Source organism: Anas acuta, chromosome 2, assembly GCF_963932015.1.
Source record: "Anas acuta chromosome 2, bAnaAcu1.1, whole genome shotgun sequence".
Taxonomy (NCBI): Eukaryota; Metazoa; Chordata; class Aves; order Anseriformes; family Anatidae; genus Anas; species Anas acuta.
Window position 1 is genome coordinate 110653843 of NC_088980.1, and position 25969 is coordinate 110679811.

Here is a 25969-nt window from a genome sequence, read left to right on the forward strand (position 1 = left end):
TAGTTTTTAGAGGGATCAGAGAACCACTGAATATCCGGAGTTGAAAGGGTCCCAAAAGGATCACAGAGTCCATGTCCTGGCTCCACACAGGACCACCCAAAAATCAGACAATGTGTCTGAGAGCATTGTCCAAACAATTCTTGTACTCCAAAAAGCTTGGTGCTGAGACCACTCCCCTAGGGAGCCTATTCTAGGGCTCCGCAACCCTCTCGGTGAAATTCTTCCTAATATCCTAATATCCAATCTGAACTCTCTGGTGAAACCTCTTTCCAGAGTCTAGATAGTGGCCAAAGAAGAGCTAAAATTAGACTCTTATGGCTGAAGCTAATGAAATGGAACCAATGCTTGGGACTGATACTGAGAGAGTCATATTGCAAAAATGTTCTGAAGGTACAGTGTCTGACACATTTTCTGTAGTTGAACTGCATGCAGTGTCTAAAAATTGAATTCAAAGTGTATGATTGAATTTCCAGCTTATGTGAATACATGGAAACTTAAAGGAGACTTAAATATCACCTTTCATCTGCAAAATTAGCATGACACAAATATGTGTTATGTTTTCTGGTCATACACAATAGATGTTTGGTCAAAGTTTGCTTTCTTTTTCCCCATCACAGTTTTATAATAAACAGCTTTGACATTCTTCTTCCTATAGAAAAGACAATGAAGCTTGTTCAAAATACTAATTAAAAAAAAAAAAAAAACTTGGCTTGTTTAAAAAAATACTCAAAGCAGCACCAAAATACCTAAGCAGTCACAACCCATGGACTTGTACAAGACAAGACAAGAAATGGGCATATTCCAAGATGATGTTGCAATTGGGTTAGCCCAGGTGGGTGTGGAGCACTGTAATAAAGAGGGGAGAATTAAATAGCATGAATGGGACCTGATGATTGCATTAGGTGTAAAAATACAAAAAAACAAATGCCACATTAAAAGTATAAAATTTATGGTATCCCACCACCCTGATTCTGTGTGGCTCTTTTTAGTTATTATCAACAATAGTAAAACCGGTTGTTAAATCACATGCTTATCTTAATCTTAACTTTATACCAGTTATCAAACGAATGAGTAAAACCTCATCACTTTGTGATCAGCAACACAAAGTACACAAGAAAATATTCATACTGGCGAAAAGATAATGAAGCTAAAGGATTGGGATGCTATAACTGGTAGTGTATTTTTCCCTTTAGCTGTTTCTCTGGATCATAAGCCCAGCCTATATCTTCATTCATCTTTTCCTGGGTGTATTTTACTGCATAGAAGAGTTTAAATTAACATATGTTTACTTAAGTTTAAATGTATTGAGTTACGGGCTTTTTTTTTTTTTGGTTTTGTCTCTTCATTCCCCTTTCCCCAAAGAGATTTCAGCAACAATGAGAAGAATGGTGTATCTGCCTGTGTCCTGAACCTTGAGTACATAAACTAACATTAAATATCCTCTAAACACAACTTGAAACTGCATGTGAATTAATCATGTGAATTAATATTTTGTTAGTCCTCTCCTTTATAATTGAAATATAAACTAAAGGATGGTTGTATCTCTTTAAACAATTTACCTCTCACTTCTCCCACTTTTTTCTCTATTGTTGTCCATTGATCATTGCAGTGCCTACAAATGCTCCATGGCTAAGAAGAGAAAAGCTGAAGAGCAGATTTCAGGCATACCTGTCAACAAAAGGAAGTCCCTGTTAATGAAGCCCCGCCACTACAGCCCCAGCTTGGAATGCAAAGAAGAAAATGAAGACAGAACAGATTTACAGGAAGATATCAGTGTCCTCGAAAGCAGTTCAGCTCCAGGTAGTCATGTAGTGGGGTTCTGCTGAAATCTGTATTCCACAGAAACGGAGCTATGAAACAGTATTTTCGAAAGGATGCAAAATGTATTTGGCTTGTAATGGAGTTGGAACGGCTCATTTCTGTCTAGGTTTAACCATCCGATTATTTTGTACAAACTCTTCCTGGGGTCTAGTAAATGCTTTGTAGGTCTCACAGACAGGCAACTACTGCAGCAGGTCAGATATGGAGCAGCATCTGCTTCTCCACTAGCTCTGTCAAAAAACAAGGTTATGCCCCCACTGAGAAAAACACATTTATGAAGAGCAGATTTTCATGGGAATATATCAAGCTCTTAAGAGGGGGAAAAAAAAAAAAAAAGAGCTTAGCAATACATTGTTGACTTTAACATTTAGCAAAGCAATTTCATGCATGTGACTGCTACATGTGTTCTGTTTGACATGATTATTAGACTCAGCACTTTTATACTTGTTATTTCAACTCTGCTAAGCCAAACATGTCTGACAATTTATAGAAACTTCTGCAATGTGTATAATACAAAATGTGGAGGAGGATGAAGAGACGGAAAGATATAGCATATCTTTATGACTCTTTCCTTATATATATATTTCCTTATATATATATTCAAGATGGCCAAGAAATTTCAAACTAAAATGGATGTTGTATATGTCATCCTGTACAAATTGTTACTCAGGAAAGTGAGGAGAAATCCATAGAGTTTATGCTGCATGTATTTTAAAGGGAAAGGTCATCATTTGATGACAAATATAAAGATAAAAACAAAGTGGTCTGGGACTGAAAAATTACTAATCATAGATACTGTGAAAACAGAATGAATTGTTGGTTATTGCAGGAATTTAACAATGGTTTATATTCTTATTCCTTTGCCCTGTTTTTTGTACAAACTTCTCAAACGTTTTTGAAGGAAACAGAACTGATATTAAGAATTTAGACCTTATCCATTCTAAATAGATTTCCTTAGAAACAAATTGTCCTCACCCCTGACCTCCTAACTACAAACAGGTAGAAGAAGACAACTGTCTTTCATATTAAAGAGTCAAATCCTGGTTCTATTTTAATCAGTTGACACTCATAAGACTTCTAGGGGGTCTCTTCCAGAGATCTGCATCCCATCGGTGTGAAAGCCTAGAAGGGAGCTCCCACTACAAACAGAGTATTAAATAATAAGGTGACACCCAAATCTCTCTCTCTCTTTTTTTTTTTTTTTTTTTTTTTTTTTTTTTGCGTCATTACCAAGCTAAATTAATCAAACAAAAACCGTCATAGATCTCAGTGCCTGTCTAGACTGTAAGGAATATAATTATCCTCTAACATCAGAAATCTGAAGGGAAGCCATTTGACATTTGAGTAAAAATTCTGGTTCCTTCCTCCCTTCTTTCTTTCCTTCCTTCTTTCCTTCCTTTTTTCCTTCTCTCTTTCTCTCTTTCTTTCTCTCTTTCTTCTTCCTTTCTTTTTCTTTCTTTCTTTTCTTCTTCTTTTTTTTTTTTTTTGGTTTAAGATATTCTTGTATTTATTCACCCTGGTTTCTGACCATTCAGAGCCACCCTCAGTAATGTGGTTTTCTTTCCCTTATGTCTGTACCCTTCACAGATGGGGAAAATTGGAAAATTGCAGAAGGGAAAGCATTTTGATGATTGTACAGGTAGAACTTACGCCATATACAGATGAAACTAAGTTATTTATTTATTTATTAAAAGGCAGGTGTTGGCCCAGGTCTATTTGCATAAGCATAGGAGAACCTTATTTACACTCCGCTATTCAGTCAAAAGAAAAGAAAAATAATTCAGAAATCTTTATTTGGCACTGATTAGAATTATCCCAATCTGCTTATGTCACTGATAATATGAGCTATTCTTTTTGTACTACTATTTAACTATTACTAGTTAAAGTAGTTACAAACAAACCTCAGCTAGAGCATAAAACTGATCTGGATATGTAAGTTTATTTTTAATTTCTTACTGTAAAATTGCTCATTTAATTGTGAATTCATAATTCTTGTTGCATCTGTTAATGTTTCAGTTTGTGCATTGATGCAACTGTAAACTAAACGGAGTTTTGATTATTTTTTAAAGTAAATTTGGAGCTTATAGAGTGAAAAGCAAAGCTGAGAGAGCTGTACCATTAAGACTGGTTCAACAATAATTTTAAGAGATTTAACTTAAAAAAACTCCTAGTTTTAGCATCGATTGTGATGACTTAAGGAGCAAACACCTTGTTATGAAGCTTTTATGTTATTTTTCATCTTTCACCTAGAAAAATAATCAAAAAATATCTTTTACTATTATCAAGCTTTTTGTTTGTTTGTTTTGTTTATGTTTTGAAGGGTGGAAAGACTTTTAAAACTAGAACTTACTTCTTGAAGTAACCTAGTGATGTTATTGTGTTCTTCTCCAAATGGCAGAAAAGCAAATAATAAAAACCCATTTAACTGAAGTTTGTTAGAGAGCCAAATCATCATTCTTACTTGCTGATATGTGAAAGACAACAGACTTCTTTATTCAGAATACTGCAATGTGTGTGGTACTGGACCAGCTGCTAAAAAGTTACATTACGGTTTACAGACTTTTTTTTTAAACATAACTTTATGCACACAGTGCACAAGGCCACCTCTCCCTGCATGAGCCCAATTTTCTGAAGAAGAATAAGAATTAATCAATATTTTCTTTTAACATATAACAAACAGTTGAACCAAACAATTATGTAAACTGGAAATGACCCAAAATGCTAACAGTTTGGCAGCAGTAAAGTGAAATGCATTGTGGTGCACATGTGCATTTTTGTCCCCCTTTTCCCCTCCACAATAATCTGCACTTAATAGGAATATTTTAAACTATGTAGCTAAGCAACAGAGGTAATTGTTGCTTTCTAGAGCTTTTGTTAGGCACTCTAACACAGCCCAAATATGCATAATTAGGTATAATGTCTATAAATCATTATTGTACACATGTGGGTAGTTAAGTGGATTGAGAGAATAGTTCAATGAATTGGACATATTCACTGAAAATGCTTTTTATTTGTTTTCTGTAGTTCATAATACTTTAAAATTATCATAACCCTTTACACTTTCTCTTAATAGCTTGCTGTGTTATGGAGAGAAACCTCATTTGCATTTTAGACTATGCTTAATTTATTATTTAAACCTGGAGTTCTTCTGATTCAGGAGAGAACAGATACATCTTGGGAAATAGTCTGTACTTGTTTATTCATCCTCCTTTCTAGGAAGTAAAATGTTAAATTTTTCAGTTTATGTTGAATAGATCCCAACAAAAGAATGTACCCTATAATCAGCATTATTGAAGGGGCTAGTGTTGTGACTAAATTCTTCCCTTCATCCAAAAATGCTTTTAGTTACTATGGCAATATTTACTTGATCCTGGCAAACCAGTGTTGATTTTAGAGAGATAATTACCAGAAAGGAAGATGATGGAGATGTATTTTTGAGTGTCCTTGTCAGAGGAAATGTTTATAAAAAATTAAACGAGATACAAAAGGCATATTGTCTTCCTCACCGACCACCTCTCCTACATGCAGCCTCTATTACCTGCTGGCTGCTGCTTTTCTTCTGAAGAAAGATGTTTATAAAGACAGGATGCACTTCAGTGGTGTCTTTAACAAGTCCTTTATGAGTCTGTACATAACAACCATTTCTGTTTGCCTGTGCATGACCTGATATATCACTTAATGTGGCAATTGCAATGGTGACCAGGAGCTTGCCCTTTGTGAAGTATTGATGGTTTTTCCACCAAGGTCTTTCATGGGACTAAAAAAGTAATTAGGATCTATTTTGAGAAAATATTTGGGAATCTTAGATGAAAGAAAAGTGAAAATAGATTAGAGGAATTTTTAAATGCATGTGCTTGTATGTGTATATGCATAGATTAAATAGATTGTGCATATATAGTATGTTTGTATATATGTATACTTTGTATACATATATATTTGTATACATGTATATTTATAAAATGAAGTTGTGTGTTCTAAAACAATATATATCTTTACCATCAGCAAAAAATGGTAACATATTTATTTTGCATGTAGCTTTGGAACAATAATATAAAGTAGATATAATCTTAGAAGGGTTTTTCCTGATGGTACAAGCAGTCATGTCAAATACAGCTTTGGTGAATTTAATCATTCCAGAGTTTTCTAGAAGATACAAGCAGTTATTCTTATGTATTTTCATCTCTCCCTCTTCTCTCTCTCTCTCTCTTTTTTTTTTCTTTTTTTTTTTAATATATAGGGGACAGGAATCCAAAGCCATCTGAGGAAACTCTTCATTCGGGTGGGCAAGAAAATTCCAGTCAAAGAAAAGATAACTATTCGAGCTATCAAGATGCCATGGCCAAGTCTTTGATGAACATGGGAAAATTAGCAAAAGATGCACCCACTCAAGCAGTGACAGAAAATCTAAATGATAGCGGTATCCAATCTCTAAAAACAGAAAGTGATGACACTGATGAATGTTATATGATTAATTCAGCTGAAGGAAAGGAAAAGACTGTTATTTCTGACCCCAAATATTGTTCATCTGAGGAAAATGAAAGTAACTCTGAAATCATGGATAATGAGTGGGACAGCTCCTCAAATTTCTCAGAAGAAGCTAGTGCAAAACCCCATCTAACTCAGAAATATGTTGTAGAGTGTAATCAACCTAGCATCCTGGAAGTCCCAGAAATTAAGAAGGAAGAGGTAGAATTTAGTCCTTGTGAAATACTTTGTGATTCAGAAACAGAGCTAAGAGCACCCCAGGAGTCTCACCCAGATCCTTTTGAGAAGAGAATTCAGAATGCATTCCCTGAAAGTGAAGAAGATGACAATGAGTGCCTGTCAGAAACAACAGAAATGTCAGTTGAGCTGGACAAAACAAAAGGGAACTTGAGTTTGCTAGAAGAAGCAATAGCTCTGCAGGCAGAGCAAGGGCATGTTTTTCACAGCACCTACAAGGAACTGGATAGGTTTCTCCTGGAGCATCTAGCAGGGGAAAGGAGACAAACCAAAGTTATTGACATTGGTGGGAGACAGTTATTTAGCAACAAACGTAAGGAAGTATTTTTTTGGCTGTTCTTAATGGCTTAAACATTTATCCTGTGACTGATAAAGGATTCTGAGCTAGGTTTTATAGCAGCAGTAAAGAATCTGGAATTTAGCTGGTAATTTTGCTAATTACGTACCTTCACACTAGTGCCTTACATCTAACCAGGTTAAACACTGGGTACTTGGCATCCTGCCAAACCACTATGTGAAATGATCAGTAATGGCTACTAAAAGGGCTCTGTAGCTGGCACTGACATTCCTTCTCCTCCTTCTCCTCCTCCTCCGCTTCCTCCTCCACAGAGCTCCTGAATTTCAGCAGCCAAAAAAGAAGGCATTAAAACCATGCTTAAGGAAAGGTTAGGGTGAAAAATTGGCCTCTTCCATACATACCACCTAATTCCTAAGCCATGTGTTTTCCGAGTTCTGTCTACTTCATGTATCAACATTACATTTTACTACAGCCAGGAAAGCACATGCCGTGCTCTTCTGCCTCATTCACCATCAGTAGAATTACCAGTAAGTTCCAAAATCTTTTATCGTTTCTGGTGCTTTGTGACTTCCTACGAAGCTGCAGGAACATTGCTCCGTTTTCAGCATCTAATTGGGCTTCCAGAAGTGGAGATTTAAAAGATTTGTGTTTGATTTGTAAACTGGGTTATCTGGTTTGAAAATCCTCAACTGAGAATACTTACAGAATGACAAAAGATGTCATTTTATAAGCACATTTTCTGCTGTAGTAAGTAACAATATATTCATCTGTCTTTTCACTTTTCCTTTTTTGGCTTCCAAATATAGTAAGGTCACCCCAGCATTGCTGCAATTTCTGCTTTTGTTAAAAAAATAGATTTACTTTGGTATTTCTGAAATTACTTTTAACACTTTAGAGCATTATGTTAGAATCCATGTATTTACTTCTGTGGCATTTGCAAATATTAGAGTAGTTTAGTTATCTAAAGACTTTACTGTGTAAGATAACTGACCATTTTATTTAGCAGTTGCAAGTATGCATATTTTCTGTTGTATTCAGGCAGAAAATGCATATCGTCCATCTTATTCTTCTGTCTGAGTCTTTCCATTAGTTGTACATGCAAGGTGTTAGTCTACCTCCTTGTAAAACTATATTAACCTTTATTTGCTCAGATTACTGTAATATATAACAGAATTTTGCAGATACCTTTTTTTTTTTTTATGCTGAGATCAGCTTTGTTTACCAGAGTTCATACTGGAGTCAATGTGACAAATATGACATTCTCACAGCACACATAGAAGGGGGTATGATGATAAGCATGGCAAAATTTGGCCCTTCCTGATTTTGCTTCATATTGTTATTAGCCATATTTTGCAGGTGAGTTCAGAAGTTACATTAATGGAGGAACAAACTAGGCTTTCTTCAGGCTGTATAAACACTGTATGATTTTAGTCAATGTAGCACCAGGCACTTTTTTTTTTTTTTTTTTTTTTTCATTTTACATAATTAGCTGTTTTTTTATTTCTGGTGCTGAAAATCCACTATCAGATCCATCAGCTCTTAATTTTCTTTCTTGGATGCTACATCAGAAAAACATGGCTTAAATTTACGTTTTCCTATCTTTTTAATGATAAACCTTTCCAATTACTGGGGAAAAAATTAAATCATATTTTAAGGTCCCTCTTTATTTTCTGTCCACCACTGCAGCACTTTACATTCGCAGTGATTCTAAAAAACATGTAGTCTTCTGTTGATGTTCCATCTATTTTCTTTCCTCCCTATTTTTTTTTGTTTATTATTTTTTTTTAACTAAAGTCTTGCCAAGAATTTTAACCCTCAGCTGTCTCTGTCAGTCCTGTGTCTGAGCATGTCCTACCTTGCAGTCCAACAAAATGAGCTTGAAGGAGGCTGCTCCCTGTGCTGGCTGCGGCTGTTTTCTCCCCCAGCACTGAATGCTGTTGGCAGCCAATCACAGGTTGAGCTAAAACCATCCTCAGCAATTTATGCGGCCACTTCCTCCTGCAGATTTCTCACAAGAGATTTTCTGGACCAGAATTCATTCCTTTCTCACCCAGAATTTTGATCCTGCATTGGAAATCAAATAAAGGCTTTCCGACCAGTGCTTCTTGCACAATTCTAGGTGCTTGAAAACAAAACTGGGGATGCACTGTGGCCATTACAGAGTGGTAGCTCTGGGGCTGGGCTGAGACCTTGCCTTTGAAAGGGTATCGGCTGCTCCATGTTTTCACTGTCATTGTGGGTTGTTCCACAAAGAGGCATTGCCTTGTGTACCAGAGGGAGCTGCTTGCCTTGCCTCTCAAATGTAAAGTGGCATGTATTCAGTTTCCTAACAAAGAACCTACAGCCTACAGATTTGTGATATTTAAGGAATGGCTTCTGGTTGAAATGCTTTTATGTTTGTTTGTTTGCTTTGCACCTCATCTTTTATTTGGTTGTCCCAGATTCCTGAAGCCTGACATTAACAGAGTAAAAGATTGTGGTTTTGTTTTGTTTTGTTTCTTGTTTATTTATTTATTTATTTATTCATTCATTTATAGATCTTGCTGCCAGTTTTCTGGCTTATTGGATTGTGGCTTCTGTCCTCTTTGAGGTTCTGAATGGAAAAAATGATACCACAGTCCTAAAGCTATACAGTTTATGACATAAATGGTGTACTGGGAGTGGGGAGCACACAGTATAAAAAAAAATAAAAATAAAAAGATGCTGAAATCACCTAAATCTGTTAAAACTTTGTGTATGAATATTGTTTGAAGTACAAAATAGATATTAACATCCTGATAAGATCACTCAGCTTACTGTAGGCAGGGTCTAAAACCAATCAAAGTCCTTATCTGATTTCTCTGCAGATTCACCAAGGCCTGAAAAGAGAGAAACCAAATGTCCCATCCCAGGATGTGATGGCACAGGGCACGTGACTGGGCTGTACCCCCACCACCGCAGTCTCTCAGGCTGTCCACATAAAGTTAGAGTACCACTAGAAAGTGAGTATCATCAACCTGAAGTCCAGAGTCAGAACTGTATCTGGCCTGGTATTGGGTACTCATGCTGGAAAAGAAATGTTCTTTTTCTCAGGGAGAATGAAGAATGAGTCTGAGAGGAGCCATCCAGCTCTTGACCATGGTCCTAGTTCCCACACTTGTGAAGTTCACTCACTACTTATCAGACACACTACAAATAGCAATAGACTTATCTGGTGGCCTGATAAGATCCACCAGATCTTATCTTGGGAAGAACAAGATCAGAGCCAAACTATCCCTGTGTTGTGGAAAGACCTGCATAATGTAGCATTATGAATATTGTATGCTGCATGTAAGGAACAGAGAACAGAGATTACCTGTCTGCTTCAGGCCTCTGACTTGATTTGCTGTAATCACCCACTGAGGCTGCTGTTTTCACATTGCTGCTAACTTAAGAGGCCTGGGCATGCCGTACAGAGATATTTCGAGTGACCTTCTTACTACTGAGCTCGAAGAAGTTACTTTCATCAGCATATCACAACAGTGGTCCACAGCAAGTCACTCCCCTAGGACTGTAGCATGCTAACCTTGGTATGGCCAGTCTAGCCTGAATTTCCCTATTTATTTCTAACTGTGCTGATCTGATTGCCCTGGTTTGTGTGTGTAATCCTTCAATGTGATGCAATGCATTGTTGTATAATAAGCCAAAACTTAATGTGAAATTAGTTGTTTAAACAACATAGATTGTTTTCTGTGGTGGCATGCATAACAATACATTAAAGGATAGTTGCACTTTACTGCTGTTCTGTTTCTAACTGCAGGTCTATTTTATATTTTTTTTTAATCTGTTACTAAACTGTATTTATGGAAATGTCTGCTGAGTTAAGCAGGCTGCTGCATTTGGAAGGCTCTAGCAGCATTAACTTCTTAAAAAGTTAAAATTAATAAGTCCTTGTTGATTTTCACACTTCTAACCAGATACGTTTTGTCCTGCTGACCAAAAAAAATATATATATATATATCTGTAACCACATTTATTTTTTTTTTATAGAACAAACCAGTTGACTGAACGATCAGTTTTCTTGAAGTACTGTTCACCCAAAGGGGGGAAATGCAGTATTGAAGTCATGAGGGGAGACATACAAAGATGTTTTGTTTTACACAGGCATCACTCTTAGTAAAGATAATTCATATGCAAGGGCATAAGAAATGTTCATGCAACAGGTTGTAATCACTGTTGAGGGTGTAAACTGCTATTTGGGGATATGATCAATTTGTCTAAAGTAGATTGAACACAGGGCAGATGATCAGAAATTATCAGGGTTCAAAGAGGCATACTCAGAACAGATCATCTTACAAGGCAGAAGGCATGAAAATCATTCCTGTACCTAAGAACTTGCCCTCCCTGAGCCAGAGGGAGACTCCAGCTAAGTAGCCCAACTACGGGGCCTATGACTCCTCTATGGTCTCCATTTTTTCATTTACTGTCTTAATGGTGTGTGAACCAGAGGGCTAGGGACTTCATGATGAAACATCCTTGCTAACTTCTGCTTTTGCTTTTTTGAAGTCGCTAGAAAAGATGGTGTGCATCTTGGAAGCCACACTACAAACACATAGCAGTAAACTAATATATGTTCGAGTCAATGGTCTTGCTGCACTGTAGGTCCTTCACTTCTCTTCTTCTGGGGTCAAAATGTGACAGAATAGAGAATCTTCTGAGTCTGAAAAAGAAATGCTCTTCTTTTTTAATGTATGTATATATATATATTCACTGATATATGTTATTATCACTTTTTTATTTTTTCTTCCTTAGTTCTTGCCATGCATGAAAATGTTTTAAAGTGTCCCACTCCAGGATGCACTGGAAGAGGACATGTCAACAGCAATCGCAACACACACAGAAGGTAGTTTTGAACAGTTCCTGTCTCCTTAAAATCTAGCACGTACTCATGAATAAATTGGTGGTCATGTCTTGGAATTATATGCTATATACTAGATTGCAGAATGTCTAAGAACAGCAAGGGAAGTCTGTATTATTTATAAGAAGATAATTGTGTTTAATTTTATTATATAAAAAATGGCTTCAGTACTGAGGATAGAAAATTCCACTATTCTTTTTCACAGATGAGATTTCAAACTATATTATCACAGTGTTCACAGTGAAACACCATCACATAAAAGAAGTAGGAATAAACAAATCCATTACTATTGCTACAACTGGTAATCCCAATGGAAACCAAAGCCTCTTCTTTCTGCATTACTGACATGGTAGTCTTTGGCAAGAACTTCCCATCAAGGCACATTCTGTTTTAGCAAAACAGGAAATTTTAAGGGCAATACTTAAGAATCCCCATAAAAATGAACTCCATTTATAAGCCTCAGGAATGTCATCTTCCTGCTTGGAACACTCTTGTCTGTTTAACTTTCTGCCTGCAGGGAGAAAGTAAAATAGAGGAAAGCCTTCCAGATATGCAGCTGGGGAATCACAGCTGGGCTGCAGGTGAGGCAGAGAACTGAAGCCACTGTTGTCAGCATGGCTCCTGTCAGCATTGCTGTCTGCTGGGAGGCAGCAAGCCAAAATATTCCGTTATAGTTCTTTTGGAGGGCCATTCATCTGGAATGATATATTGTCAATCTAATGACCAAACTCGAGATGAAAAATAGTCAAAAATGTCTTTGTTCAACTGAATTTTTGAGCAATTTCCGTTTTCTGTTGCTGTGTTGATTGACTAATTGGTTATTGTAAAAGTGCACCAAAATCAAGTATTATCACACTCTGTTGCTACCTCTGATACAGAAAGATACCATCAAGTTTTAATGGGACCAAAAGATTATGTATAAAATACATGAGGAACCATCAATTATTTTGCGTTGTTTTTCCTGTTTCAAATCCCCAGTCCACTTTGTAGCACATCAGCTGTATCATAAGCAAACCATGAATAAGATAATAAAACATGTTCTAATAAAGCAAATAGAAAAAAGAAAAAGAAGGAGAAAAAGAAGGAGGAGGAGGAGAAGAAGGAGGAGAAGGAGGAGAAGGAGGAGGAGGAGGAGAAGGAGGAGAAGGAGGAGGAGGAGGAGGAAGAGGAGAAGGAGGAGGAGGAGGAGGAGGAGATGGAGGAGGAGGAGAAGGAGAAGGAGAAGGAGAAGAAGAATGAGTTGGAGAAGAAGAAGAAGAAGGAGAAGAAGAAAGGAGAAGAAGGAGAAGGAGAAGGAGTTGGAGAAGAAGAAGAAGGAGAAGAAGGAGAAGGAGAAGGAGAAGAAGAAGGAGAAGGAGTTGGAGAAGAAGAAGGAGAAGGAGAAGGAGAAGGAGAAGGAGAAGGAGAAGGAGAAGGAGAAGGAGAAGGAGAAGGAGAAGGAGAAGGAGAAGGAGAAGGAGAAGGAGAAGGAGAAGGAGAAGGAGAAGGAGAAGGAGAAGGAGAAGGAGAAGGAGAAGGAGAAGGAGAAGGAGAAGGAGAAGGAGAAGGGGGAGACAAAGAAGGAGAAGAAGAAGAAAGCAAGCACAACCTGAAATAAAATGACACAATGTGCACTTTGTTAACAGTCATTGTTCACATACATCTGTTAATTTTCCATCAATCCACTTTCCTTTTAATCATTAGGAGGCTTATATCCATGGTTTAGTTGTTAAAGTAGTTGTCATTTGGATAAAACATACTAGTGATTTTCCAGCCACAAAACATTTCAGTTTCCAGATCACCTCAAATATGCAGATTTCAGAGTTTTGCATTAAGGAACAAAAGACAAATGAATCTAACCTGAAATACCAGCTGCTGTTCCAATAAATGAATAAGCCCCAGAGAAATTCGAAGCCATTGGATTCTGCAGTATGTTTCATTTAATTAAAATTTCATTTAAAGTTTTTTTTTTTTTTCTTTTTGTTTCTTCTCTTTACCTTGTTTTCAAACAGTCTTTCTGGTTGTCCAATTGCTGCAGCTGAAAAGTTGGCAATGTCCCAGGAAAAAACCCAGCTTGAATCTCCAAAAGTGGGACAGTGCCATGATCAGACTCACAGGTAGGAGCCTTCATGATCTAGTCTGACCAAAGTATTTCTGCACAAACTGTTAATCAGTCCTCGGGTCTTTCACCCTATTTGGCTACAGAAGTAACTCAATTTTGCAAGATGAACTACTGTGAAGGTAAATAGATTGACCATATGTCAAAATTGTCAAGCAGCATTCTGCTGGCCCTTGTGAGTGTGGCTGACATTGAAGATACTAGGCATACTTTTTGAAATGCAATCAGATCTATTCTACTAAATCTTATTTCAATACAAATAGCCTAATGAATATTTCTCAGATGTCTTTCTCCCATAAACCAAATCTGCTATCTCTGCTGAAATGTTCTAAATCATCTTACAAAATTTTCCATTGTTGCAATATTTTGGCCACTGGAACATGGTTAAAGATCTCTTTGACCTTATTGCACTTCTAGTAGCACAGCCTTCATTTGTTTTGTGGTTCTTTTCAGAGGCATCTTCCAGTGATTCCAAGTAGCAGGTTGTATTGTTATTACAGTTATCTGAAAGGGTTGAGAACTCTGCTTATTCAGTTTCCCCACTCTAGATTAATTCATATTATGAGTTTCTTTATTTTAAGTTTATTGGTTTAATTAGTTTAATTTATTTTTTATACAATGGCATCAAAAAGAGGAAACATTTTTATTGTGATTGTATTTTGTTGAGAGTTATATGGACCCTACAGACATGCATAATTTGCACATCATTGGCACCACAACCATTACAACCTATTATATTCAGGTCTATTTGGGGACACTTTAATTTGTGGATTATTGACATGATCAGCTCTAATGGTTCCTTCAGAGCCATTACAGAATATTATGTCCATGTGTCTGCCAATTGCACGTGCTTTAACTCTACATATGAAAAGTCCTTAGGAAATTACTAAAGACAAGTAGTTACTGAACAGTAACTAAATGGAATAACACACTGTAAATCATTCTTTCACCCCAAATAGCAGAAGCAATTATTTTAGATCATCTTATATTAAATTTATACCATATTCCTTCATAGTAAAGTGTGAACAATAGTGATCCATAACACTACAAGTCCTTTGTGACTTGCAAAAATCCAGACAATTTTTTGAAGAAAAAAAAAAAAAAAAAAAAAAAGAAACATAATGCTACAATGGTCATCTAGAATCAAATTGGTGGTATCCTCCTTGTAAATTGTCTGCAACGTTACTAGAGTATGCTAGAAATATTTCTGTGTACAGCTTTGAATTACTAGGTCAGCCATACTTACATAATTTTTTTCTTGTACTCATCTACCAGTAGGTTTTACATGCAAAATCAACACACTTTCTGATACCAAGATGCAACTGTATCATACTTTTCAGTAAAATGTAACCTAGATATTCTTTTGCCTTTCTCGTCTTCCTCATTTTTTTCTTCCTTCTGTTTTCAGCACAAATTTAACTAAGCAGCCTGAGGTAGCTCAGTACAATTACAGAACTTCACAGCCAGTCACCTCCTCCAGATCTACCCTCACAAAAGAAAAGGAGAAGTTTGGGAAAGTACCATTTGATTATGCCAGCTTTGATGCACAAGTCTTTGGCAAACGCACAATGGCACCCATGGTGCAAGGACGAAAAACACCCCAGTTCCTTGAATGTAAGCTTGAATGTAAAATTCCATTCTCTCTTGGAAAACGGGCTTTATATATATATATATATAATTATTATTATTTTAATTTTTCTTTATCTGTTATTGCTTGCTTCTTTGGCTTAAAACTTACAGAATTCAAAAAGTCTTTGGAGAAAACATTTTAACCATTTGTTGCCAGAATGCTATATATAAGCACTAATTTACTAAATATAGACTGCTAGAATGCTAAATAAGACCACCATCTGTTTTGTTTTTTGATGTTTCTTTTAAAAGTGATTATCAGAGGAAAAGGGGAATGAAAAAGAATGATTTACATTTTATCTGTTACTTTTCTCCTTGATTAAATTGTGATATCATTACTCATGTAACAGCATGCTGCCATGAGAAGTCCCATGGAATGTGTCTGCATAAGATACTATGAATTGCAGAATAAGAGAAATCCAAGTTAAGTTTTAAAGGGCACTTCATCCATACACATTCTTCCTCCTAGATGACCGCATGCCTCAGCTGCATTACTGTGAGGCCTATATTTAATTCATTTTGATCTCCCATATTTCTGTACTACACCGTATTTGTAATGCAGACATAACCTTGATAACATCAAATTGTTATCAAGGTGCTCTTGCTTGCATCAACTACAGATTTCCTGAGGTAATCCTCTGTACAAATGAGATGCTGTGTGTGAACAGGGATTATTTACTGCAGATACTCTTCACAATCTTCTTAGCAAACTTCAGCAAGATTCTGCCATTGTATTGACCATTATAACATACTCTAGTTTCAAGAAACAAACAGTTCAGTTTCCACAAAGGAAACGGAATAAAATAGTTTAATTGCACCATATATAGGTTTAGACCAGTGTAAATCCAAAGCAATATGACAGAAGATTCTCTTCTGGCTTTTGTTGTTGCTCATGGGAAAAAAAGAAAAAAAAAAAAAGAAAAAAAAATTAAATCACATCTCACTTAAACCAAGGAAGGAGAACTTTCATAGTAAGGTGAACAGAAAAGCAGAAAATTTTAATATGTGTATATACATATATACAGCATAATATACTTCAAATAATATATTATATATATATATAAAGTCTGTATTTATTTCTGTAAGTTTCTGAATGTGTATATACTATATATATATATATATACATGTATATATGGAGGTATCTATGTATTTGTGTATATGTATAAATACCTCATTTAAAATTCCAAATGAAAAGCAGATATTTATCTGGCCTGGAAAATAGGCTTGTTCAGATGTAAGCAAATATGTGCATTGCCAGCTTCTTGGGTGGCAGATTTTCCAATTTTGTTTGTAAAATTGAATATTCTCTATTAGCTGTCTCTTTGCACAGATGCATGTCTATTTCACAGGTTCATTTCAAGGAAAAATGATTGAAATGTTTTTATACAAATGCAAATCTATACATATGCAATTTATGTATAATGTATATCAGGATTGAAGTTTACAGCCAGTTGTTCTTGCAAGATTACAGTGTATAGCTATTATTTAAATGGAAAGGTGAAAATAAAAGAGCAGGTGAGTGTACAGAAAAATAAAAGTTGGCAATAAGAAGCTGTGATTTAGAGATCGGTTCAGCATCCTATGTAAATATGTAGCTAGCCAAAAACACATCATTAGTCCTCTGTGGATTCTGCATTTATAAACTTGGTTTGTTGACAAAACAGGCATCCTTCATAGTTTTTTTGTTTTGTTTTGTTTTGTTTTTGTATTTTAGGGTGGTTTTCAAATTAGATGTAGTAACTGCTAAAAATGAAGTTCATTTTATTTGTCCTATAGTTTCACAGAATAGATAAGGTATAAAAAAGATAGGATAGACAGGATAGAAATCCTTTTTCATTTGCACTGGAGAAAGAGAAAGCTGAATCATGAAGTCCTTATGAATTTTCTACTGACGCTAGTATTTAGAAAAAATAAACATGGCATTCAGTTACAGTCAGTGCACACAAACAAGCATTTCTTGTACAGCATCCCAAGTTTGAGGAAAGATTTCTTGAATGTCTTGTGTAGGTCTTATCATTAAAATACACTTGTCCAAAGCTCAACATCCAAAGGGATCTGAGCCTTGGGGCTCAGATCTTTATGTAGCGAGCAGATGGCTATATGCAGAAATGTTCTTGGTGTATCTGGGTGTAGGCTGAGAAATTGGATTTTGCTTACTCTGTCTTTGTATGACACTGGAAGAGCTACAGACAAAATAAATTATTATTGCTTACTAAGGGCTGAGATCATTATGCTGTGTTTTTGCAGCAACAGTTAATGACATCTTAAACTCCAAAATCCAGAACAGAGAGCAGAGTTCGTTCTACCTGTTTTGGAGTAAGTGCTGCTGATGGAGGAGAAAACAGATCCACAAATGCCACTTTTGTCTGTGAAAGTGCTTTTCTGTTCACCTGCTAGTTCTTCATTCTTAACTGACCTCTAGCCTAGTGAATCTGTGTTTTATTCCAAATGATAACCAACATAAAAAGGTCAGCTAAGACTACTTGTATTCTGAATGTTCATTGTTGGTTGTTTCAGGGTTGTTTTTTTTTGTTTTTTTTTTTTTTTGCTTGTTTTGTTTGTTTGTATGTTTTTAATTGATTGAAAAATAGACAAATTACTGAAGTTTCCACATAAACAAGACTGAATATTCCTAACAGGTAAAGTTTTTCTATGACTTGGAGTACATTTAAGAAATTGATCTTGTTCTCCTTATTCATATGAACAAAACGATTTAAATAACAGAGTTATTAATTTAAGTAGGGTAATTTAAGCAAGGTAAGCAATGTTGTTTTAGGAAAGACTGGACAAGTCACTTATTTTATTTTTTTACACCGTAGAGCTCTAAGAGAAAGCCTTTATAAGGATATATTTGCAATTGCATTTGTCAATCAGTGTCATCAGGTCATGACTCATAATGCATTAATATTTGTTCAGTCTTTCCTTAGACATTGTTGCATTTAATGCCTGACTAAGGAATGAGAAAATTCTTAGTAAAAGTCTCAGATGTTTGGTTCAAAAATGTGTATATAACAAAGTTATTTTTCTGCTAAAAATTAAATTAACATGTTTCTGAAGCCACTTTTACAGAAAACCATTAGAACCAGTAGGAAATTAATTGTTTTAAATGTATTCTTTGAATATTTTAATGTATAAAATTGTAGTCTGAGAAACAAGACTATTTAATGGGAAAAATCACATATATGCAATTGCTAATCAAATCTCTCTTCAACAGCAAAGCATTTTTCAAATCCAGTGAAATTTTCTAATCGACTGCCTAGTGCTAGCGCCCACACACAGAGCCCTTGCCATGCCAACTCTTATAGCTACGGTCAATGTAGTGAAGACACCCACATAGCAGCAGCTGCTGCTATCCTGAACCTTTCCACCCGCTGCAGGGAAGCAGCAGAGATCCTCTCCAACAAACCACAGAGTCTGTCTGCCAAGGTAGGGTAGTCCAAGAACCTGGAGGGTGTGCTAGCTACTGAACTGTGCGAATAAACTGTCTTTCATGTTAGTGACTGCATTAAATCCCCAAAAAGGAGGCTTCTGTTTGCATGCTCTTTTGAAGAGAGACAGAGAAAAAATCAGTAATGTAGTGACCAGTTCTGATAAAAATAAATAAATTGCAGGAATTATGTTGTTACTCTTTTTATAATTGAGCATTAAATACAAGGGGGCTGTTTTGTGGCAAGAAAAAAGAAGAATATTTGAAATCCAGCAACAATCTGTGGTAGATAATGTGTTAGATCTGTTTAAAGAGGGAATTTTCCTCTCTCTGAATCCTGCCATTAGCAATCATTTAGGAAGCTGATAAAAATAAAAAATAAAAATAAAGTGATTAATCAAGGTGATATTTTGCTTGCAATAAAACAGAACTATACCTACAGAGTCTGTTGCATTCTGAGCTCATAACGGTTTGTTTGACAACGTATAGGGAGAGAAATAACAAGTGACTTTGTTAAAATGGTCCTTTCTGCTAATGGGAGGGGAGAATCAGACCCACAGTGTTTGGCGATAGATAATTTGGGCATGTCTGTCGTAATGGAAAGCTGCCTAATATCATAGATGTTTGTGGGGCTTTCATGTTTTGGTTTCTGCTCTGCGTTTCCTCACAGATCTTTATGATTTATAAATGGTACTGTGTGAGCTATAAACCTTATTTTCTGTGCCATTACATAGTATTATAATGCTTATGAAAATAGACAAGATTTTCTTCTTATGACTATGATTATGGGAGTATTGTTGTTTATTTATTTGCATTAAAGTCACACATGCTCCACTGCAATGAAACTTTTGAAAGCTGCTGCAAGATGTTGAGAAGAGATCATTGGGGAATGAAAGAGGTGTATTTATCAGGTGTATTTCTGCTATGGGACTCCCAGTCATGATATGTGTTCCAAAAGACAGATAAACTGTGTCTCTGCAAGTCAGTGTCACTCTATGATGATCGTTACAATACTAGTCTCAGGCTGGCTAGAGGATGTCTTCTGTGGCTATTGGCTCACAAATTTTGTTCTGCCTCCACTCACCACTGCTAAGATTGGATCTTGAAACCAGTGTTGTGAGATGCCACAGAGTAGATGTTCTAGTGTTAATGTGTCCACATGCATCCCCTGTAATACAGTCACTGTCTACCCCAAATATTTATCATGGAATCTTTTGCAGGTGGCAGATTTATTCCAGATAGCTGCAGCAGAGACCTCCTTCCACTGGTCTTCAATACAGACTTCTAGCAGGGAAATGGAAACTGATGCCAATGGCTGTATTAAATGGCTGCTGCAGCCTTTGGCTGACCTCAGCAACAGACCTTTCTTGCCAGACAAGAGCAATAAAGGGACCAGGCATAACCCAAAGATTTTTTCCTCCATACCTGCTTCACAGTTGCCAAATCATGGGGAAGGTTTGAATAGAAGTGAACATAATAGTAACGATATGGAGGGACACTTGGGGCACATAGCTTACTCTTTTTTCAGAGCCAAGAATCCAGCCTAAAAGAAAATCACCTGCATACCTTGCTATCTGCCTGCCTCCACTTTTGCCAGATTTTCTGGAGGGCATACTGCTACAAAACATCTGACAGAAGAATCAGAATTAGCTTCTGGCTAGAACGCAGGCAAGTAAGCCCCAAACAGATTTGGTAGCCAAAACCACACAAAACCCGTTTTTATTTGGTTTTGGCTATTTATTACTTTCAGGACTCAAACAGGAAGCTGTGGAAATACATCTCTAGAAAACTCCCTTCAGTGAAGATGTTTTCTTATTTTAAAATATGGTAGGAAACCTTTTGCAAGTACATCTGAAATAGACATATCTGTCCAAATGTTGTGCTTCTTTTAACAGCAGAACTTGAACTTCAAACGTTCCAAGCAATTGTCATTTTCTTGTTTTCTCTCAAGGCACATATTGTATATGTTGCCTTTCTTAAACAGATGGGGAGAACACCAAAATATTTTTAGCACAATTTTTTTTCTTGAAGGCATTTTTTTTTTTCTTTTTGTCACTCAAATTTTATTTCTTGACCTCTTAGCATTGCCAAATTTTTAGTAAGAACTGGACATTTTACCTTGAATGTTCATGACTTCCCTGTAAATATAGATAACACTTAAATGAAAAAGTGACTGGTTTTTACTACACAGTTTCAAATTTAATTAATTTAATGGATTTTCGATTATATTAGGGAAAGTCCTCACTTTCCTAACATATCAGTTCAAAAGGGAGAAGAAAAAAAATAAGAGAGAATTGTTTCAAGGGTAGTGAAATCCGATTACACATTCACAGTGCTGTCAGTAAGCAGAACTTCATAAAGAGAACCAATGTACAAAGATAATCTGCCTAATAATTCTATATAAAAATTATTAATTTATAAATAAATCAATTAAAAGAATGCATTTACTCTTAAGTGGGCAGTAAAATAGATCTTAAGCTTTCTCTGTGGATTTTCTATCAGCTGTATGTATATTAAGGTAATCATATACTTCCTGATACTGTTTTTTAAAAGTACCACATTAATGTTACAGTGTCTATGCTATTCAACCCCACGGGTGCAGACACCTGTAACTTTAATAAACATTTCCCCTGAATATTACAATGATTAGCCAATTCTCATGTGGTCTGTATGCCAAATCCTGGTCTGCATATTCATTTGCAGCTTCATTCACCTCCTATTGAATTCAACAGAAGGACTCCCTTGGAACACTTAGCCTGCACTTTCTAGCAGTGTGCTAGAGTCTACATCATTGTAACATCCAGAGATCTTTGATGTTTACAGCCTCACCGCATTCACATCTCACAGAGGTAGTTGCAAGCAATGTAGTTTATCTGTATCCTCATCACCACTGCTTGCCAAACATTTTGTTGAATGTTTTGGTGCTTTTTCCACCTGTTTAGACAAAATGGCATATGCACACTATGCTTTAAAAGAAAACAAAAAAACGACACTTGCTAAAAAATGTTTAAAGTTCAAATTCTGTTCTTGAACAAAATTATGTCATCTCTCCATTCTTGGATATTGATGACGGTGATAATTACATCAATTATTTCAATAATGTAGTTAGTACTTAACACATTTGTCAGGCATTCCTTTATTCCAAATACCTTAAAACCTTTGTTGAAAAAAAAAGGTTGAAAAATCAGCAAGAATATCATAGGTTCTAGTCTGTTTTACTGCTGTGCATATTGCTCCTTGAGCGAGTTCTTGGCTGCCTTTTTTTTTTTTTGTGTATTGTTCTAGGCTGAAACTGTGACTTCATCTGTATCTCAAACATTGCTAGGCAGTTACAGATTTTTATTTTTTTTTGATTCAGATTAGTATTTTATTTTACTGCAGAAGAACTTGATTGTTTACCTTTAAATCTGAATAACAAATGCATTTATTCTTATTGGCTATGAATAGACGAAATTGTACTCTTTTGGATGTATTTGCATTAATAGTGTACATATACATGGCAAGGTACTAGTTACAGAGTTATTCTCGATACCAGAAGTTAAGAATCCTTTTGAGCTGTCTAATGCAGACTGAATTACTAGTGGGAGTGCAAAATCATTGATAATGTTGTTTCTTTAGACTTACTGAGTAATCAGTGCTATTATGGCTGATGCTAACCAAAGGATACATGAAACCCCTTATATGTAATGATACAATCTCCCTAAGGTCACAGGTTTGAAATAAGATTCATGCAGACATAATAATTCACTCTTTCTGGTCCAGCTATGAGATAAGGCTTAACTTGTAATCATTACTTGAGACACATTGCAGAGTATTAAATGTTGTGAGCTATAGAAGGGATGATAAACATATGAAAAAATGCAAGAGTAATTTACCACCAAGAAAACAAAACAAAACAAAACAAAACATATTTTTAGCTTATATAGTTGAATTCTAAGTACAGGACTAAATAATGTCCTAGAAAATATTTTGTAATATTTAGGTCATAAATTAAAGGAGACTGAGAAAAGCTTGACTTTAAAGTACTTGACTAAGCATTTGACAAAAAGCTTGACTAAACATTTGAAGAAGACAGAGACCATTTTTTTGGTGTATAAATATATTAGTGTTCATTTTAGATGCATACTCTTCATAGAGTACTACTTGTACCTTATCTTTTCATGGAGTAGATCATGGAATAAAGAAAATGTGCTTCAGTCATTTTTCTCTGATTTTTCATTCTGAACTCCTTTTTCCAGCTGCTTGTAAAACCTGTGGGGGTGATTGCACTGTCACTGATGTGGGAGTAGATAAGGAGTAACCTGAATTTAATTACTGTATGGCTCCTCTCACCCTTGTAGATTTTTCTTCATAGTTTCAGCGGATTTTTCCCTAGTTTACACTAGTGTAAATGTAAATGAGATCAAAATCAGACTCCAAAGACTCATACAACTGTAAACTAATATGTTAGGTAATAATAAGTTACATTCACATCTTTATTTTATTTACATTTTTAAGGAAAAATCAGAACAATATACATTGTTTCTGTAGCTGTATTTTAAATATGTCATGATAAATGGATAAATATAGGCTAGTTCTTGCATGTACTAGAGTCAACAGTAATAAGATCTTGCTTTTACTGAGGAGTACATAGCCTTTAAAAGTCTGAGCTAAGCATAGTAAGTGCCATTTTCTGTCAGCATGTCATAGCACTGCTATAGCTTTTTTTTTTTTGCCATTTGCCATTTTAGTCTTTTTTAGTTCCATTTTAAAATTAATGTAAAAATAAACGTGGTAAAACAAGCAAAGGAGACATATTGAGAGGAGGGTGGGATGAGAGTAGGGATGAAAACTGGAGCAGTAGCTCTGACCATCCTCTCTTTTTGCTCTGCCATTTGGAGTTTACTATGAATGCAGCAAAGTGATAGCTATTTTATACTGTTCTGAATAAAAAGCCATGCTGTAAACGTGTGATCCATCCTGTGATGGGCAAAAGGGGATATTTTTCCATGACTATATTTAATTGTTGTGTGCATCTGTGAGCTCACTTAAACCCCATCTGTACTCTACTTCACAAACACACAACCCAGCCTTTCCTGACCAAAATTAGGTAGATGTTGGACAACCCAACTTCTATGTGAATTTCAGAAAAGTGCTGAGGAACCTCTAAATATCCATATTAGTAAAATGTTCTGCTTATCACCCAAAGCTCCTTGTTGCAGCTAATGTTAACTGTTTCTCAGAAATGATGTTTCCTGACATTTTTCTATGCAGTTTCATCAAGGAGGGAACCTTGACTGCTTTTGGTCCTTTCTGTTGTCAATGTTGCCTTCTGAGTAGCTGATATTTTGTCAGTGACAGAGAATCTGCACTATTTATGGGTTTTGCACTATAAAACTACTGCAGCCCAGTCACATGGCTTCCTTTTCTAAGCCATCTGTCACAGAGGTCTGGAATTTTATGTGAATGTTGGTTGTGCAGACTTAACCCAAGTTTTTTTATTATGAAAAATGTCAGCAACTACAATATTTAGCATTTTACTTTACATTGGTCATTAAACTTGATTACTGTAGCTCTGTTTCATCGCTATAGTTACATATCAACTAGGAAGCCAAAAAACACTGGGATGATCATGGCAGAGCTCTATTGTCAGATCCTGGAGTGTGCACTTGGCACTGATATAGTTAATATCTTGGATTTTTGTAACTAAGGTTTATTAATGCTGGTATAAAAATGTATTTGATATTATACAGATGGCATAAGATGTTGTGGTTACTAAGTTATTATCCAGGATAAGCTGCACTGTCAAATTCAGGGCTTAAAACTATCACAGGAGATTAAACTATTTACTAAAAAGGGGCAGAAAGATATAACCAAAGCGTCTTAGTATGAACATATTAGAAGTGTATTTGCTTCCCATAAATATAATAAAACATCTCTCTCTTTAAGCTGTATGATTGAAAATGTGAACTTTGTCATGCAGGAGAAGCAAATATAAGAGGTGTCCGAGTTTCTGAACTGGGGAAAAGCAGATGGCTTGGTAGTGCTTCAGTCTAGGTGGGAATCTGTCATAGGCCCATGTACACAAAATAGAATCAGGGTCCCTGAGTAAAGAGAGATCACTAGGACCTCAATCTTCATCTACCAAAATTTTTTCATCTGACTAGAAGTATTTCATCAGATGCATTTCACCTTTAAATGAATCAGCTCTGACAGTGGTAAAGGACATGTCTGCATGAAGGAAGCTTGTGCTTTCAGTCCAGCTGGGTTGCCCTATCTTTAACCGTTACGTGATAGACTAATCATTTAATCTGCAGCAATAGTTACTAGGAAGAAAGAGAATAGGATTCTCTGTATTGGAGTCTCACCCCTTCCTAAGAAAAAAGATCTAAAAAAATGGTAAAACTCACCTCTGGACATATCTTTTCCTTTTAAAACAAAGGGTGGAAGTGATTCATTTATGATAAAGGCTTATTTTTATATTATTCAAGTTAGGAAGGCTCTGTGTAGGCTTATGAGACTGTCTCCTAAGTTTTGCATCTAGCCCCAATTTCCCAAGCATCTTCTGAGCTTTGTGGTGATGCAAAAAGTACTGAAGATAATAACAGGAAGACACAGCAACATTAAAGATAGCATTCAACATGGATATTGCTTTCTATGACCTTGTCATTAACTCTATAGTTCTGTATATTTTCTGGCTTATTTAGGTTAAATCATACAATTAGACAATGAGTGTTCCTTCAGAAGCCATATCTTTCACTTCTTCCCCTACTTGACTTTAATAACTGTTTTCACTAGTGAGGACCAATCTCACATGTATACTGTCCCTGCCTAAACTTCAACATTCAGTGTTGCTCCCTACATGTTAATTCCAGACAGTGTCTTGAAATAGCAAGAGCAAAGGATCAAAAAGAAAAGAAATAATAACAACAACAACAACAATAATAATAAATAAATTATTATTATTATTAATTTGTATAATTATTAATAATAATTATTATTAATAATAATAATATCTAAACAAAGGTCATATTGGCAATTATCTCTAGAATGGAACTGCAATATCCACAGAGAAGTTCACAGTGGTAAAATCCCCAGCAGGTCATTAGTTATATGTCC

At 35.8% G+C, this 25969-nt stretch overlaps 1 protein-coding gene across 4 annotated transcripts in view; it reads left to right on the forward strand.

Moving 5' to 3' along the window:
* Positions 1 to 25969, forward strand: part of ST18 (ST18 C2H2C-type zinc finger transcription factor) — a 198645-nt gene that overhangs the window by 144279 nt on the left and 28397 nt on the right. For all 4 annotated transcript variants that reach the window (XM_068671696.1, XM_068671698.1, XM_068671697.1 and 1 more), the window contains 7 exons: positions 1610 to 1800; positions 6059 to 6856; positions 9688 to 9822; positions 11612 to 11702; positions 13709 to 13813; positions 15224 to 15429; positions 18659 to 18870. In XM_068671696.1, the coding sequence (XP_068527797.1) occupies positions 1610 to 1800; positions 6059 to 6856; positions 9688 to 9822; positions 11612 to 11702; positions 13709 to 13813; positions 15224 to 15429; positions 18659 to 18870 (1738 nt within the window). The remainder of the gene's footprint in view (positions 1 to 1609; positions 1801 to 6058; positions 6857 to 9687; positions 9823 to 11611; positions 11703 to 13708; positions 13814 to 15223; positions 15430 to 18658; positions 18871 to 25969) is intronic.